General features: G+C 36.6%; 1 protein-coding gene across 15 annotated transcripts in view; it reads left to right on the top strand.

The window, feature by feature from the left end:
- arl15a (ADP-ribosylation factor-like 15a) overlaps positions 1-19,712 on the top strand; it is a 148,515-nt gene that overhangs the window by 70,963 nt on the left and 57,840 nt on the right. For all 15 annotated transcript variants that reach the window (XM_058775811.1, XM_058775806.1, XM_058775817.1 and 12 more), the window contains one exon: positions 9,309-9,517. In XM_058775811.1, coding sequence (XP_058631794.1) covers positions 9,309-9,517 — 209 coding nt within the window. The remainder of the gene's footprint in view (positions 1-9,308; positions 9,518-19,712) is intronic.

Here is a 19,712-nt window from a genome sequence, read left to right as displayed (position 1 = left end):
ATAAATCTACACCGTTCAAAGGTTTTAAAAGCTGGTTTGGTGGTCAAGAAATTTTCTTTTATTATAAATAGATAAATTATGTGGATGTGATTTATTGAAAACATTCTAAATGTATTTAAAGTCACTTTTGACCAATTTATTGCATCCTTGCTTGTGAATAATAGTATTAATTTCTTTCAAAACAATCGTACTGAACCCAAACTGTATATTACGACAGCACAATTGACAAAATGAAACCATCATGCTCTACTTTTTTGGATTGCTTTTTGTTAGACATCTCAATTTGCTAAAACCTTGCCATTTGGGGCATAAAGGTCTCAGTTCTAGTATGTAATAGTTTATTTACAGCTATGGAAGCCTGTTTTCTACATTATTTTTTAAACCGTGATCTCCATATGCAGCAGAGGCTCATGCTTGAAAAGCTTAGGCTTCTTGTATTGTCAGTAAAGCTCCTTTCCAAACTGTTAAATGTATATGGTCAGCATTCAAAATTCAACTTTAAAACTCTTCTTTAATTGTCAATTTAGAAAGTCTGGCATTAAAGAAGATATAACTTTCTCGTTGGGCGTGTTTGTATCCATCCTGTAAATATGATCACTTTGACACGACTGAGACAGCAGCATGAGAATGAACAAATCTCTAAAGATTGGTGCTGTATAAACTGTGGAATGACAGGATGGATGAATGTGAGAAAGTTCTGAATGTGAACTGTGAGCATTTGCAATAGTGACATATCGGCAGTTTGTCATACAGCTCGTGGCGTGAAGGCTGTTGTCCTGCTGTGGTTAACAAACTGCCTCCCTCATCCGTGTAATAATCCGCCCTGATAGCAAGAGGCAATCCGTGTCTGTTACCCTTTTGACACAAAGGCCAGCAATGCCCTGTGTGTTAGCAGTATGTCCGTTAGGTGTGAGGCATGACTGGCACAGTGAAGAGGCATCTGTTAATGGAGTCTGTGAATGTGCCCTCTCCAGTGACAATGACGTCAAAGGAGATTAGACGTGACTTTATGTGTGATGATAGCCCTTGCTGTGAATGTCAGACAATGTTATTCATTTCCTTATAACTTCATTTTTAGGCACAGACCAAACAGTGTCCTGACTGGTGTTTTTTTTTTTTCTAAACTCTTAATGTCAAATGACTGAATCAGCATGAGTATTTCAGCGTGTGAGTAGTTCTAACAGCCATCTGTGTTAACACCCTGGTTGTACTTGAGTATCTTACAATCAGGTGACCACTTAGATTTGGAAAGCATGAAATTTCGTTCCATCTGGATATTTAAATAAATAAAAATATACTATCATATACTATTTTGTCATTCGGCCAACTCTTACGTTAGTTTAAGGAGTTAATTGAGTTAAAGTGGAAGTGAAGCAGTCAGTCAAGTTTACATTATTTAATAAATTGATTTCCACTTTAATTAAAAAATATATAACAAACACGTTTTAAAGAAAAAAGTATGTTTTGTTATTGGTTTTGGAGCACGGGCGGCGCCATCTTGCAGTACCACCGCGTGTGACGTCAAGGGGTTGGTTCGCTCCATTGGCCAGTTAATAAGCATTTCTTTACTTTTTGAACACACAAATGTTATTTTAACACACACATGTTTTGGTTTTCATCATAAATTTGGATGAATATTTAACACATACAATATCTATATCAATATCACCTCATCTATATCACAAAGTTTTGATCATTATATTCCAAACATTGTTTTTATAACGCGAGGCGCAACATGATGTAAACAAATGACACTTCATACAGTATCGCTCACGTGGCAACTTACATCAGACCTTTTAGACATATTTGGCTCGTTCACCAGTAGTGAAAACATATATTTTAGGCTCACCTGCGGATTTTCCTGCTGTTAAAGGGGTCATCGAATGCCCATTTTATACAAGTTGATATGATTCTTTAGGGTCTTAATGAAAAGTCTATAAAATACTTTGGTTAAAATTTCTCAATGGTAGTGTAAAAACACCTTTTTTACCATGTCAAAATCAGCTCTGTTTTTCGCAAGCCATTCTAGTCCATGTTGCTTTAAATGCTAATAAGCTCTGCTGCCCCTGCCCCTCTCTTCCGTGGAGTGACAAGCAGACTGTAAACTTCAGCCGCGAAACTGGCTAACTAGCTCATTATTAGGAAGTCAAGTCACCTTTATTTATACAGCGCTTTTAACAATACAGATTGTGTCAAAGCACTTAACAGTAACAAATTGGAGGATAGAGTGTCAGTAATGTATAATGATAAGATTAAACACTCAATTTTCAATTAAAGGCATTTCATTATTGAATTCAGAGACGTCATTGTCTAGCTCAGTTTAGTTTAAATAGTATCTGTGCAACCAAATTGGCGATAATCGCTAGAAATTAAGTGTCCCCAAAGGTGATTGGCAAAGATTCATAAAAAACCCTTATTCTCACTTCTTCTGTAGATGAAGCTGGATCATGAATGATTCGCGTGAACATAGACGCATTTAGGCAGATCGGGATCGGTGCATTCCCTTCAAAATGAAAGTAACGTTAATCCTCTGCGTCTTCAGCGGCTCAGATGTCGGGAGTTAATGATGACTGCTATGTTCATTATTACATCCAACAACAAAACACCTCAATGGCTTAATCGGAGAAATTGTTGTCTTCCCCTGCACCGGAGTCGACACAATGGTGGACAGATTTCAGCTCACTCAGGGCGGGTCTAAGGTGAGACGGCCTTGTCAATCAACTATCGTGGGAGCAGCCTGTGCAGAACTATGTCATTCTGACAGGAACCTCAGAACAGCCTGATTTGAGAGAGGTGATTTTAAAATAGGGATTTAAAAGAAAAACAAAAAAACACTGGGTGGATTTTTATCATTATAGGATGGATGTGTACACACTTCCAACACACATTTATGTTCAAACAACTTGTAAAGTGAATTTTGCATCCGATAACACCTTTAAGAGAATGTAGTTTAACTAATCACCTAACTGAATGATCGGGCTAGTGCTGCTTTATCATTCTCATGTGTTTTAAGCCTTGTCAGTTAAAACATTAAAGAGTTTTAAGCCATTCAAAAGCGCATCAGCAGGAAAGAGATTTCAATGCGGTACTCGCACGCTGTGACAGATTGTTTCTTTGCGCACGCACAAGCACACAATAAGCGTTCGGCTCGGACTGCAGGTGAGTACCAAATTGAGTCCTCTTTCCATTCTGCTTGAGCAAAAGATACTGCAGGATGGCGCCGCCCGTGCTCCAAAAGCTATAACAAAACATCCTTTTTTCTTTAAAATGGTTACATTAATCATGTTTGTTATATATTTTTTAATTAAAGTGGAAGTCAATTTACTAAATAATGTAAACTTGACTGACTGCTTCACTTCCACTTTAACTCAATTAACTCCTTAAACTAACGTAAGAGTTGGCCGAATGACAAAATAGTATATGATAGTATATTTTTATTTATTTAAATATCCAGATGGTATGAAATTTCATGCTTTCCAAATCTAAGTGGTCACCTGATTGTAAGATACTCAAGTACAACCAGGGTGTTAACACAGATGGCTGTTCTAACTACTCACACGCTGAAATACTCATGCTGATTCAGTCATTTGACATTAAGAGTTTAGAAAAAAAAAACTTCTTTGCAGAATGCGATACATCCGTTCAACCAATCACAGCGCACCACGCATTGTAAACAGTAATGGCGGCGCTTTGAATACAACCGGCGTCCTAGTTTTCCTCATCTGCTTTGTACTTTGTGATCAGCAAACACACAGAAAAATTAGGGCTGCACGATAAATCGCATGTGATTTACATGTCAGTAAAGCCGGTTCTGTGATTAGTAGTAAAACTCCATCACATGCTTTCAGATGGAGCGGCATTTAATACACAGAGCCATAGATCACCTTTATAAAAACACTTACGCTGACACGCTACGCAATATCACATTCATAATCACAGATGAATCGCATTCGATTATGAATGCAATATTGCGTAGCTTGTCAGTGTAAGTGTTTTTATTAATGCCATTAATGTTTTTGTTAATATTGCATATAGCACTTAGAGGTGGGAGAAAAAATGTATTCTCCACTGCATCGCAATTCTCTCTTCAACAATTCTGAGCTTTTCATGTGCGCTTTGTGTTTGTTTGTCCTGAAGCTTGATTGCGGCTGCGGTTAAATACACTTGCATTTTCGAATACTTTTATACGAAATTGATGAACACACAGTCAGTTATGTTTTCAGAGCAGGAGAAAACGAATATATATCGAAATAGATCTGTTTATTAGTCTGAATGCAGCCTGTTAAAGCTGCCACTGTCTATGATCTCATCAGTAATAATCAAACAGCAATAATGCAGAGCAAAAAAAGAAAAACCCATAACTGTTGTCTGTAAACTTTTGGATACTTAAAGAACACTTATTTTAAATAAGTAATTGTTTGTTTTAACAATTACTGATTAGCCTGCTTATATAACAAAAAAATAAAATAAAGTAAATTTTGCACAAAATAAATTTGATTTAAAATTTATATGAAAATGTAGCCATGTGCAGTAATATTGAAAACTGAGAATGTGAGGATCATGTTCTCCTGCATGATTTGAGATCCAAGGAGCATCTTGTGCTTCAGTGGAAGCAAGAACACCTGACTGGAAAAAAATATCTATTAATAGTGCTAAAATATTTGTTCTTTGTTTATGCCATAACTTTTCACCGAATCATAAAACAGGGTTTTAAAAAACCCCCTCATTTTTGGACTACATTATACACTTTTTGGGGTGTCCTGCCAGGGTTGAGTTGCTCCTGCCAAACCAAACCAAATTAGTCTGTGTAGTCAGGGGTTTTGTCTATCATTCTTAAGTGTTGAAGCTGCAACTGAGTGATCGTAGTTAGCAATGACAGATATTGCTGTTTGGTTTTTCCATGACTGTGATAGGTGGCGACTGTTATTCTATTGTTACTCTGTTTCCACAAAATTCCATTCAATTTACGACACAAACGATTATGAGATTATAATGGTGATGACATCAGGGATGCTGATGTGTCTTGCATTTGCAGAGGGAAAGTCGAATTCTGCAGGCTTCTGGACCAGCTGGAAAGCAGATGATGAGTCGAGTTTATAAGGATCATGACTGAGTAGCTTTATATTAAATATTCATATCTCAAATTTGATCAGTCTCTGTAATAAATACCCTATGTTGAAGTAGGCTTGGCTGTCTTATCCTTTCCTCCTGCGGAATCCTATCCCCTTACATCAAAACCATTTCAATGGTACCCTATTCAGTGCTTGATAGGAAATTGTACTGTATACAACGAAAAATATGGTGCTAACTGGTTAAAGCTCTCCTGATTAGCTAGAAAAAAGATATCACAATAATATGCTTTTTTGTTCAAGCATTAAGGAAGGGGGGTAGGATTCTCAAATGTGATTGGTCAAGCAGCTTTCTTTTTTGTTGGCATTTAGTCAGGGGAATGTTCACTGTATCACTCTGCTTGTTCATTTTTTCTGTCTTTCCAGTGTTCCAGAGCAAAAATTCCCATCACTTTGCTTCACTAATAAACACTGTTGCAGTCTGTGTGTTGCAAGAAACATTTGCTTCTCATGGAACTCATTTTTTTTTCTCTCATTTCACCAAGACTGCTATTATTTTAACAACAATACAGTAAAACAGTAATATTGTTAAATATTAATACAATTTAAAGTAACTGTTTTCTGTTTTATTTTAAAATGTAATTTATTCCTGTGATAGCAAAGCTGGATTTTCAGCAAGCATTACTTTAGCCTTCAGTTTATTTATTTATTTATTTTTTGGAAACTGATACATTTACTTCAGGATTCTTGGTAGCATTGTTATTAAGATCAATTTAATGTGTCCGTGGCGATTTTTAATTTTTATTTTTATTTTTTTCGTAAAAAAACCCAAAAAAGAATCTTACTGATGGCAAACATTTGAATGGCAATGTAAATGGCACACACACAATGCAGGAATGAAGTGTGGATTACATTAAATAGTGCCAAAGTATTTTACTCATTTATATTTCAAGAGAACAGAAACCTAAGACTTGGTTATGCTCAGTTGTTTGTACTGTCTGCTGCCTGTGGTTAGATGGTTTCGAGCTGGATACCATGACCCCGGATCGGAGCTGTGGAAAGGCATTTCAAGACCCAAGCTGTCTGATGTGATCCAGGCTGAAATGATGGACATTTAATGAGTTAAGATGAAACACTATGCCCTGGAGATGTGGCCAGACGAACAGCCAAGACAGACTGTTTCAACATATCTGCATCTCTCTTGGCAGGTCAAGATAACAGGTCCTAGGAGTAGATTTTTGCTGCAAAATTTCATTTTTAGTCTCCCATATGTCCTAGATAATGGTGCCCTGACACATCATGAGTATGTACAGCGGGTACTCCATTATTCTGTCTGAACAAAACCAGAATGTGTTTTGAATCATGTCTTGGGATGCCTCACAGAATCATCAATGACTCTGGCTTTCTGAGCATACATTTTTCCAGCAAATTAACATTTGACTTCCTGACCGGGCCATTGACCAATAGGTGGCAGAAGATGTCAGCGTGATGATAGATGGGTACGAGATGTGCTCCACTGTTCACTGATGTAAACCACACAGATCCAAATAAATGACCAGATTCGGTCGCAAAGTACACCCACTGAACTCTACAAACTCCTCAGAATTTCCTCAAGTTCTACATACTCCCTGGTCCTTGTTTGTTTGTTTGTTTATTAAGAATTTTGGCAAATTAGATTATGCTTTCATCTAGTAGTGAGAGTGTAGTCTACAGTTTAGTTTAATGTTTCCATGTTTATATCCATTCAGAAGAATTCAATTGATTTGCCCCAAAATCAGTGTAGAAAAAAAAGTTGAACCTGCAGATAACTTGGATTGTATTTTGCAGACCGTTTTTTATTTACACTATTCAGTCAGCTTGAGTTTACCTTGTTGCTGTTATTCTGAGTGTGTTATGGGAAACAGTAAATGGAGTGGCTGGACTGTGGTGACACATCTTTATGGTCCAAAATGAGGTTTCAGGCTCTTAATATGTTCTTATATACTTGATGTACACTACTGTTCAAATGTTTGAGGTTGGTAAGACTTTTTAATGCTTTCTTTTAAGTCTCGTATGGTCACCAAGGCTGCATTTATTTGATCAAAAATACAGTACTGTGATATTGTGGAATCTAACGGTATTCTGTTTTAATATATTTTAAAATGCAATGTATTCCTTTGATGGCAAAGCTGAATTTTATTACTCTAGTCTTTAGTGTCACATGATTCTTCAAACATCATTCTAATATGCTGATTTGCTGCTTGAGAAACATACATTATTATTATTATTAATAAAGTTGAAAACGGTTATGCGTAATATTTTTGTGTAAAATGTGATACTTTTTTTTTTTTTTTCAAGATTCTGAAGAACTTCTTGTCACTTTTGAAATTGTGATCAATTTTATGCATCTTTGCCAAATAGAAGTATTAATTTCTTTAAAAAAAACCACGTGCTGACACCAGACCTTTTGAACAGTAAATGAAGATGAGAGATTAGTGGATGACTCACTTTGTGAGCATGTAGGTCTCATTCACAGATAATCTACACCTAAGGCGTAACCTACAGTCAGGCGTCATTACCGCGAAATGAACCCCGATGGGGTGATCAGATCATCCTGAATAGGTTTATTTTGTGACAATGATCATCTGAGTGTATAGCATCCTACTTATTAGTTGACTATTTGCCAAATAAATAGACATTTAAATTTTATTGCATGAAAGAAAGAGGCCATGTGGTGCTGATATAATGTCAATCTGAATCAAGTGTTCCAGAGAGCCGTGTAATAAAAACAACTACTGTGGCATGGTGAAGATATGGACATCAATGTACAGCACTAAAAAATAACCATATGTGGACTATAAACCAGTAAAACATTTGCTAAACATTTGAATTGGCAACCTAGAATTTGAGGAAACCCAAATACATTGTATAGTTCCTGAAAAGGCATATGCATTTACTCTTTGGAGAACATTTGGATCACATGTAAGTGCTATTCTCTTTCATTGTGTAAAAGGAAAAACATTTCATTTCTACTGTATTCATTTGCACATATTCTAAATTGATTGCTAAATTATTCAAATCTCTTTGCACACACATGTAGGATGGCTGAAAATAGCATGGAGATATTTGAACTAAACCGGCATCTCCGAACAGGATGTGTTAGAAAACACTGAGTAAATGACCATACTGCCTTTTCACATCTCCCTAGGAGCCTTGTGTGCTGTTATTTTACACTAGTTTAGCCTGACAAGTCAAACTAAATGCTTCTTTTCTGGTGAGTGTTATTTATTTCTTGCAGTTTCCGTATAACTATTTTGTTTTGAGACTTCAAGACCACTTTTTCTACAAACATGCGTCATCGTGATCTCACCGGATTTGTCAACAAGTTACATGACTTGACTTGTGCTCTGATGGTTATTATGACAGAATAATTTTAGATGATTTATTTCCTTTTATATTTATTTTGGATGACTCTAGTCAGGCTAAGTTTAGTACTCTAGCCTAAGGGATTTGTTTGAATGATTTTAAAACTCTTTCAAAATCTGCACTGTTATAGCATAATATGATTTACGTCATGGACTGATGCAACAAGGAAAGATGCTATAAGGAAATGGGGAATATTTTATTACATGATCTGTTTTGAGACATCTTGGAAATTTTACTATCAAATTTTCAGATTTTTGCAAGTCTGAATCCATGAATGTGAACCTAACATCAGAAAATGAAAAACCTATAATGGCTTTAACCAGGATTGTGTGCCATTCAGAATTTAAGAAAGAATGCCTCTTAAACTCCAGTTTAAGTCCTCGGATTGAATTAAATGTGAATTCAGGACGCAAACAAAATTGCAATTTGAATAACTTTTAAACATAAAATCAAGATTTCTCAAGACAAACTTTGAACTCTAGCTTTAAAGAGAGACATGAAGAGAGGTAGACAGATTGATACATAGATGTTATTATAGATAGATTTGTATTTAGTTAATACATGTGATTATATTTAATAAGTGAACTTCTGTGGACCAAGATGGAAAAACACTTCCCAGAATGCATTACTTGTGTTGAATTTCTTTGATTTAAAATTTCTTAAATTCCTCTTACTGTCAATTCAGTTCATCTTTCTGTTGGGTTTAACTAATTAAATTCAAATTCACACTCATAAATTGAAAGGGAGCCGATGTATAATTTTTATTCTTTTTGCTTACTTAGGATCGTATCTGAACAGTCACATGGTACATCATTGTTGCTTCCCTCTCTGTAGGAGCTGAGACCATCAAGAAATACTGGAGCCGATATTATCAAGGTTCCCAAGGTGTGGTGTTTGTCCTCAACAGTGCCACGTCAGACGAAGAGATGGAGCTGTCCCGGTCTGAGCTTCTCTCGGCCATGCAGCATCCTCAGCTGTGCACCCTTCCTTTCCTCATTCTCGCCAACCACCAGGATTCACCAGCTGCCCGCTCTGTATCGGAGGTATGGTAACTTTCCACACCAAATATAGCTCTATGTTAAGTGCCGGCCGTCTTCTCTGTGATCTGCCGCTGTTAAGGGTTGCTGGGCTCTGTTTGTACACACTCTCTAAAGTGTTTGGACTGAGCGCTGGGTAGCGTGCGTTTTGGAGAGCGTCCTGTTGCCATGCAGTTAGAGCAGTTGTTTATGGTCAGCCTTGGAAGATGAGCGACCAGGGCTGGGATAGGATGTTGTGGGGAGCTCCCCCTCCCTACTGCATCCTAGAATCAGAGCTGATGATGTAAACATGCTGTGACGTGGGCCGGCTGACTAATAGTCTCTTTCCACATGCTGAGAAAACCCTGTAGATGTTGTTCTCCTCAGAAGGAAGTATGACCAAGCTGCAGGAGACACTTGAAGTTTTCCAAGTATATATTAAATCTAGAAGTGGACGTAAGCATGACAGTCTAGTGCTGTAGTTGTGCATCTGAGACAGGAAAATATCGATCTACATGCATACCATGTGTACATTTTTGCAGGTGGTTACATATTTTGCACTTACATGTGACGTCAGCTCCAGGAGGGCTAGCTAGACCACTAGGCTGAAAATTTGGAAAAATAAGTAATATTAGTAGATTATAACTTAAATAATAAAGACATTTTGAATTGTGTCAGCAGTGGTTATTTGAAACAGGATCAGTGTCACAAATTATTTTTTTTGGATTAGTTTTATTATTTTTTCTTAATTAGTTAATTAATAAAAAAATAAAAAAATAAATTGTGGATGCTACCTGAGGTTATGATATTTTATTCCCTTGAATCATATGGATAATTTTCCTAAAATCCCATCAAATGAGTCATGATGTAAACAACTGGAACGTCTTATTCAAAAGTGCTGAGTATTAAAGAAAGAAAAAAAATGTGGTTGGTCAAAGTTTCCACTATTAAATGTAAGGAAAGGAAGGGCATTGTCTTCTGTGCAGGACTCGCTGTTGTCCAGCCCAAGTGGGTGAAGATTGAAGGTTAGGAGTTCAAGCCTCTGATCAGATGTAGACCACAGATTAGACCACAGATTGAAGCAAGTTAATCCCTCTACTGCTGACTCCTTTTAGCCGGTCAGACTGGAGGGACAACCTTCATCCCAGCAGATTCCCATCATTTCTGTAAACCAATTGCATTTTGTGTAAACCAAGTGAATTCTGAAGGTGCATGCATTTTACCATAATCCTGCATTTGCCTTTTGGCTGTTGTCTATGATGCAATTCACCAAACCAAATGGATGTCTGCTTGTAAATCTACTGATCAATGTGACTCGTAGTTGGAGAATGAAGGGCTGGAGAGCACACATTTATTTTGTCATTCACACTGTATGCATATACAGCGTAGCACAGGGGGCCGCAAGGGGGTGCTATTGTGTCTGCGGTAAAGTAACATAAAATAAATTCACCAAATTTGACATTAGTTTCAATCTGCCTTCTAACGACTGAAATCATGAGATTAATCAAAATTGTTTTATTACATTGACAGCCATAGTGTTATGTTTCTTTTCATATTTATATATCTACTTTCAGCTCCCTTAATGGTTGGTACACATTTTCCAGACAATATTATACACTTTTACAATATAATTTTTACAGCATAAATGGGAATATAGTTAGCTATGTTCATATTTTAGCAATAGGGTCACTCGCAAAGACATCAAATTCAGGGTTCTGTTTGTAACACATTTTGAACTACACTGAAATACAGTGAAAGTACAATGTAAACCTATTTATCCCCACAATAACATGCAATAAAGGACTTTATGAATGTAAAACGTAAACTGACGTGATCTATTGATCACGGCTTGATACAAATTCCATAAATCTAACCAGTACTGACTGCAGATTATAGCTTGTTTGGCTTTTGGATGTTTATTAATGTGTAGTGGTTCTCAATAACTCCTAATAACCATTGTCATTTATGGCTTTTGTCTGTGTCAAAGCAGGTCTGCTGTCAAACTTACACTGCAAGTTTGCTTACAGTAAATGCTGTTTATACATGCTCTGTGAAACTGGCCTAAGTAAAGGGAAGAGAATTTAGTCATTGTGGTTACATGTGAAAGTGACAGCTGCCTTCCTCCAGTGCGGTTGTGTTCAGTGTGGGATGTTTTGGCTAGCCACCTCCACTTTCTACTTGTGTTTCACTGCTAGACTCTCTCTACTGAAGAGGCATGCATTGTGGTCGCAGTGAGAACTCGATTGGCGATGAGAGAAGGAGCCTGCAAAGTATTTCAGACAAGCCCTTTGCCAACTCTTGACATGAGGAAATTTCGAAAGCTTAGCTGATGATGGAAATGAGTAGCACAATTACTCGAGCGTGCATTGTTATGTGCTGGATATAAGATAATTACAAGCATGTCTGTGGGAATGCTTTGCATCTCATAGGATTTTACAGACATCCACTAATGAAAAATAGCAACCGGCTTAATGCTTGTCCACTTTCCCCTTCGATTTATATAGTCTATAAACATATAGGGTTGTGCACCACCCGGTCAGCAGATATCCTGATATTGACCAACGGCACGTGTGACGTACTGTGTGACTGCATGCTGAAGAAAATCTTGTAGTGTTGACTTCAATCAGTTGGCGGTCAACCGAGAGAGACTACACAGACCCCTCTATTGTTTAAGTTCATAAATGTGGTCAGTTGCGTCTGATCAGCGCATACCACATTACTGGGGAGATTGCCATGTGTTGGTGTATTTTTAGAAGTTGAAGTCACAGAGAGCGATTGACCTCTTTTAGCTGTTTGCAAACACTTCCAGAGCCACGTGAGTTTGGCTTAGAGAGGCAGTGAGCCCTGCCACAGGCCTTTTATTTAATCATGGTGTCATCTCTATAGGCATGGCATACTGTGTGTCCTGTCACAGTGAGGGATCAAGTCCCACACGTCGATCATCACTTAACTCTGACATGCTTGCCAATCGCATTGAATGGGATATGGCCTGACTTTGTTTCTTGTTTTGCATTACTGCATTTTTAAATATGAGAAAAACAAAAGATCAAAAAAGAAATTAAGTATATTAGAACCATTTTAAAATTCAGAACAGAAGGTTTTTTTTTTTATTATTATGTTTTTTCTTCACTCTTTCTTCCTTGAGAGGGTCCATGATCACCATTCAAATCAAACATATAAAAACTTGAAGAACTGATTTCAACTTTCATGCTGTGTGAGAGAGAATATTGTTGTCCGATCAAAGCAGAGAGGCGGAATAGTAGATCCGGATATCCGAGACAGGTTAGATCCCTGAGAGGGGAACTGACATTTCTTGCTTCCTTTTTCCTCGCCTCTTTTTGCAGCACACACTCATTTCATTTAGATGATTGTGCATTTAAATGTTTTATTTTGTGCCTTGTTCCACATATTTTTCGAGGCAGAAACTCTTCACATTCTCTTGGAGTTTTTGAAATGCTTACACTTAAACGTTTTAAGATCCGTCATAATAAAAAGCTTCAGACAGTTGAAACGTCATTTAAACAAACCTTTCAAACATTACTTGCCATCATAAATAATCCAGATGTTTGTAGAGGAGCTTTCGTGCAGAACTTGCATGCTTAATATTAAATGAAAGATTTTAAATGTCTCTGAATAAGTATACAAACAAATTGTTTGCTTAACTCTTAATGTGAGAAAATGGTTCACTAAAGATGGACAAGCTAAGAACGTTCCTCTTTGTAGATGAATTCGAATGTATAATTACTGTTAGGCACCATGCCATCTGATTTCCATTTTGATAATCGAATTCTTCTCTCAGACATATTTTGGGTTTTAAGATGTTTTTGTGTAGCAGGTGGTGGTGTTGTGAAATTGTGGTTAAAAGAACATGATCCAGACTCATGAGGTTTACCGCAAAGGCTCAGTCACCTTGCCCAGAGAGCTACAGAGACTAAACACCCTTCAAACTCTGAGTCATGATGTATAATCAGCAGGTCATCACTGCCCACTGAGCAGCTACACAACTGACTCTAATTCTTCTCTCAGAAGTGCCATTGCCATCTGTCATAACTGACCGGATTGAAGCTATCATCACAAAGTCTAAAGCTAAAATTACATTGGAACGTAGCTGTGACGTTAACATCTTATGCCATTGAAAGACTTTTCTGGACTGTGTTGAGTTGATTCACGTCACACTAAATGCTGTTTACACAGTGGTGCTGTTTAATGTTTAGAGCAACAGTTTAGATGTTTTGTACATGGGACATATCCGTTTATAACGCCTGAAATCATTTTTACTCTGAAATGTGACACAGAATATTTGTTTCTGATAAATGGTTTTAAAGATAAGCTGTGTATAGGTTTTCCCAAGCAAAGCAGCACCCAGCATGTTGGTGTTGTAAGCTTGTTATTAGCACCGCCCGGTATCATTTTATGGCATAATGTTGGCGACGTCTCGTTTTTACATTGCCGCAGTCAAGTTTAAAAGACTCGTTGGACCTGTAAAGGCCTCACTAGGGTCCTGTGTGTGACTTGTTTTCGGGAGGGAAATATTCATGGGACAGAATTCCTTGTTGACAACAACCTCCTGCTGTTGGGGCCCAAGGAGGAAGTGAGCAGAGAGAGGGGCGTCATATGTTGATATAACACCTCAACAAAGCAGGCTGTGTAGATGTTTTGCCCCGATGCATTAGTTCTTGTTTTATGAAGGTTTCCTGTATGAATGCTCAGATGTTGGGCTGAAGAGCTGATCTTAGGATACAGGAAATCAACCATAGTTTCACCCACAGCCGGTGATGTTCTAGTGGTGCATCACAGTTTGGATGGCGTCATTGTGCTAGCCTCTAGATATGTTTCGGATGATCTGATCTACTGGTTGACCAATATATTGAATGATATTTGGCATTTTTATAATCTGCATCGCCTAAATTGCCGGAAGCTGCACTTTAATAATGATATTTTATAATGAGTGTGCAGATATGCAGATTGTGAATAAACAAAGCGATTAAAGACAGACAAATTATGAACAAACAAAGAAATTCAGTTGTAGTGTTAGGTCTCAAGACTGTTGTCTTTTAAAGCTGCATGTAACTGCCAAAGTTTAAAATTTAAAATTCACAACAGCTGAATGTAACATTTTTTTGATAAGCCAAATATGTCAGTCTCTGAGTAGCATATAATTTATTTAAGCCACAAAAAGTTTCATTCCATAAAATAAGTACAATGAACTACTCATTTTGAATGTCTCCAGCACATTCTAAAATAACCCAAAAATCAAACATAGTTCCCTCTTTAAGCACATTATCACGTCTGTCAAAAACCTGTTGGCTGTCAGTTGGTATATTAGAACTGAAAACATTGACATAACACTCATGGGCATCAATCACTTCAGTGAACATTTCTTGGCTAATAAATAATTATCATCTTCAACATGCTGTTTGTCAAAGACTTACAAATTACATATAAATTTGTTCTTCACTCACTGAAATCGAAACGGAATGATCGGGAAGCTCAGTGAAATACTTCTCACTTCATGCGAAAATAAATAAATAAACACCAGTCAAACTGAAAAACTTTACAGTGTTAATGAACATCGTTCAATATGTTATATTTTGATGGACATTTTCTGTCCATGAAGTACGCATTCTGATTCTGACATCTCTTTTTTTTCTTTTTTTTAATGGTTTTAATTTACTATTCTTGACAGATCAGTATTTTGACAATTTTAGCAATAGATGAACTTTTAAATTAGTGATATTGAGTTGAATCCCTGTAGTCCAATTTGACTTTCATATCCTGAACTTTTAATAAAATTAAGTTTGTTGCTTAATTTTCCAATAAAAGATGCATACATTTTCTACATAATTTGTTACTTTTAATTACCCCTTAGCAGATTTTGACTCAAAGGAAGTTGTTCCCCAAGTTTTTCAGATTTACTTATAGTAAGTTATTTTTATTATTAATTTTGGAAATGTACAAGTCAAATGGCAGTGTTGTATGTACACCTACAAAACATTAGGTGGCTGAGAAGTAAATTACATAAATAGACTACAGCGCATATTCTAAAAGTATGTGATTTTGGACAGAGCACTTTTTTGTGATTTGATTGATGGTTTTCAACTAACTGTGAATTTGATTAGTCAAATCACTAACCACTGTGGACCTTGTTTACACCTGTATTCAGCGCTGGCCGTTTGAGATTGGATCACCCAAGATGAATATTAATACCAAGCGTAAACAAAGTCCAGATGACTGTACAAAATGCTCCTCTGTGAGGAGTGAATTAGCTCACATCTGGTTTCCCTGAACCAAATTTATAACTGATGTTGCTTACCAACTGAATTCATGACAAAGCGATACTACATAAGCAACTGTGCTGTGAAGCTGCATTAAAGCTCTACCTTTTGGGACTTTTTGTGCTCGAACTTTTAGCCAAAATATGTGTTTGTTTACAGTTTGTGTTGTCTACTTTTCATACTAGAAAAAAGTTACGACATGACTATTCAACAGTTCAGTTTACAGACCCCGGTTTTCTCCCACCTCACGCACCCACTGACTCAAACACGTAATTAATCATAAAGATCTGCTGTGTTTGACAGTCATGTTCCCTGAGAAACCAAGGCTAGTTTGTGTCATTTGTTTCCAGAAGAGTTGTGTGGATGTGGAAATGCATGAATTCCACTCTTTCCTTGTGCTTTAGATTTATAATCTGGAAACTTTAGGTCAGAAATGTCTTTGTTTCTCTATGCTTCTTGACTGGTGTGGACAGGATTTGATTCCAAGTCTGAAACATCCCTTCATTTTTCAATCAGATGTGAATAAACATGTGATTCCATTGGCACATGCAGAAGAATATTTTCTGTCCTATCAGACAGTCTTCGAGGCAGATGTTTTTTTGGAGAGTGCAGTCCTGGGTGGTTGTGTTGAAGTGCTGAAGTGAAGCCATGTTTTACTCACGCTACGGTACAACCCCCTTTAGAAAGTTGATATTCATTGTTTATCATTTGTTTGTGTATTTATATCTGTACATGTTTATTATGTGCGTTTGTGTGTATACTTCGGGTGTAACGGTTTAAATTTCCCACGATTCCATTCGTATCTCAGTTTTGTGCTTCCAGTTTGGTTCAGTGAATACCTGGTGCATCATTTTAGAGCAACTGTTCCAGTTTTACCATGCTTTTCAGCAAATTTCTCCAGGCCTAGCAATAACCAGGGCAGACCCTTATTTTTTTTCATCTAAAACTTCAATTTATTGTTATTTTTTTAATTAATATTAATGTATTTTTAACTTAAATGTAAACTCGTCACTTTATTTATTAAAGCTTAAAAATCCCCAAGCTGGCAGTGTCTCTAACAAATTGTGCGTCATTATGACTAAGTTTGACCAGTGCATTATTTGTGTGCTCCAGAAATGTTGTTTGCAGGGGAAAAAAACATTTACAGAGATTTGTTGCTATTATCTGCTGCTTTTTGATGATTTTTGATGGTCCACCAATTCCACATGTGGAGAAGATTTCAGACATCTTGACATTGTGGAAGTCAATAACGATTTTAGTCCAAAAAACCCCAAAAACATTTAATTCTATGGTCCTCGGAGGGACCAATGAGCAAACAATACATTTTTTCTGGTATTTTTAATGTATTATTGAGTCCTGTTAAATCAATGAATTGATATCTTCTTTAATATGGGGTCTCTCTCCTCTTTTGATCATTGATCTTTCTGACCCTATCCGTAGAGAAGGATTTTTTGTTTTAATCTGTCAGTTGACCTGAACAGATTTGGCAGTGGGATACATCAGACGGAACTGTCTGGTTTTCCACTTGAATGGAAAAAGGGTTAGAAGCTTTAATGGTGGTCTGGTTGACTACATATTGGTTTGTTGACCCATCTAACGAGGTAGTCTAGACAAGAGCAACATCCCACTATTATAGTAGTTATTCTGTGCAGAGTTACAAACAAGTTTAACACTTTCTGATTTTATATATATATATATATATATATATATATATATATATATATATATATATATATATATATATATATATATGAATTGTTTGCATTAAATTAATTTATTAGTAAAGTTATTTTGCTCGTAGTCTTACAAGACTGTCTTACTAGGTGATGAAGTGAGGGTCTGTCCATCACCAAGTAAATAAAAATATAAAAATGGTGGTTTTGCAAAACCAATACATATAGGTAATCATCTAAAAAAATCGGTAAATTAAAAAATGCAACCACCATTGGATCACTTAAGATAGATTGATCTGTGAGTCTCTGAGTAATGGTCAGGTTCACATTTGATGAAATACAGCGTTCTTACCTTCAGCCACAGTATAAGCCAAGGCTCGGGAATATAATGGAATTCTAGTTATGATCATATGACAGTTGACTGTTATATGAAATTGATTTTTTTTTTAAATGGTCTTAAATAATAAAGCAGGCATGCAATTTTAATTTAGTATGGATCAACTCATCTCCAGTAACTAAGGGCTCTCATTATGAACCTTAACAATAAGTGCGTTTACATGGACCCTCTTAATGCGATTATGATGAGATTTTGGCTATATTGCGATTATGCTTTACCTCATGTAAACGCAATACTTCGATCTAAATAATGCGATTAAGCTCATAATCGCAGCAAGCATAATCGTATTAACATAGGTGGCGTACGCCGATTTTAATCGGAATATACAGGCATGTAAACACCTTAATCGCAGTATTGCCGCTCTGACCAAAGTGCGCATGCGCTTGTGACATGAATAACGTGACATGCACCTGTAATAATACGAAGATTAGAAACGATGAAGGGAAGAAAGCATCGCATTCTGAGGAAAACACACGGGAGTAAGAGCTTTGCTCTTGACATGTAAACATCAAAATGCGATTAAGTCCTTACTCTGATTATTGGAAATAATCGCAATATTTGTGCGCATGTAAACGCAGTCAATAATGTCAAAATGTGTTCATACTAATACTTTGTTACCTGTTATATAACTTAATATTGCAATGCAGCAGATGTATATTATTAGTAGTAGTAGTAGTAGTATGGTGTCCTCACTACTGCACTCCTGTTTTTTTTTAGGATGGGTGGCTTTGGTGTTGTAGTTAACTATTATGAAGACCTGCTCAGTATCATTATCTCACACGTCATATTTTTTAAATTCTCCAGATTTTGGAGAATTGTTTGATTGGTTTCATTGAGCTATTTTGTCAGTGAGATCTACAGAGGTTTTCTAAAAGAGGGAAGTGAAGAAGGACATCAGTTCACGTGCGGGAAATGAAGTCACAGGTTAAATCTTCATCTCTGTAACTGTAAGAGGATAAGACTCTTATGGAGCTCCAAGAACCTGTTAACAACTATTCACACAGATTTGTGCTAACTTTTAACCTTCTGACATGATACATGTTGATTTTTTTTTTTTTTTTTAGATTATGTCAGATTATTGGAAAAAATGTAATCAGAGGTATGTAAATGTTAGTAACGTTCTTTTTTTAAAGAAACATTTTAGTCACATTGTGTTCATGTATTTGTCATTAATTTACTTGGATCATACAGTGTTTTGGGCTTCATGCACTTTTTATCTGATTTAATTAAAACTTGGGATGTGCAGAGTTTCTCAGGGGTTTCTTTAGATCAAATGTACTATATATATTATATATATGCTCTGGCCCACCTCTTCCAACCGAGCCAGGGACGGCTAAAGGAACCGCACCTGAACGCGTCAAACAAACCAGGATTTGGGGGTTAAATGCTCTCAGGCATGGTTCAGATTGCCTAGTGTGAGTACACTGGCTACACTGATTGAACCAGCAGTGATCCAAAGTATCATCAGGTGTGGTCCTCAGAGAAGTGCTCTTTTGTGATGACTGACGCACATTTGTGCTTTTTATATCCAAACCTTTTTCATGCTTCATTCATTTGTTGCCAGTGAAAGGTGCTTGCAATGGTTTGTTCCCCATTTCGAACATCAACAATACCACAAATTAATCCCGGTTACTTTATGAAAAGTAAAAAGTTAAATTGCATATCTTGCCGGAAATTATTGTTCAAGTGATTGTTTTTCTACCGTTTAATTCAAGAGCTGTTACTGTGATTTACTAGGAAGTTCAGTTTGATTTGATTGATTATTGTTGGATTTACATGACCTCATCAGGGGACTGAGAGGTTTCTAACTCTGGAACAGTGAGTCAGTGATTTTAAGTGTATCTTAATTTTTGCATCATTGTACAGGCGCTAAGGAA

Source organism: Onychostoma macrolepis, chromosome 05 (genome assembly GCF_012432095.1).
Source record: "Onychostoma macrolepis isolate SWU-2019 chromosome 05, ASM1243209v1, whole genome shotgun sequence".
NCBI lineage: Eukaryota > Metazoa > Chordata > Actinopteri > Cypriniformes > Cyprinidae > Onychostoma > Onychostoma macrolepis.
The sequence above is the reverse complement of the archived record's forward strand: the minus strand, read 5'-3'. Positions and strand labels throughout refer to the sequence as shown.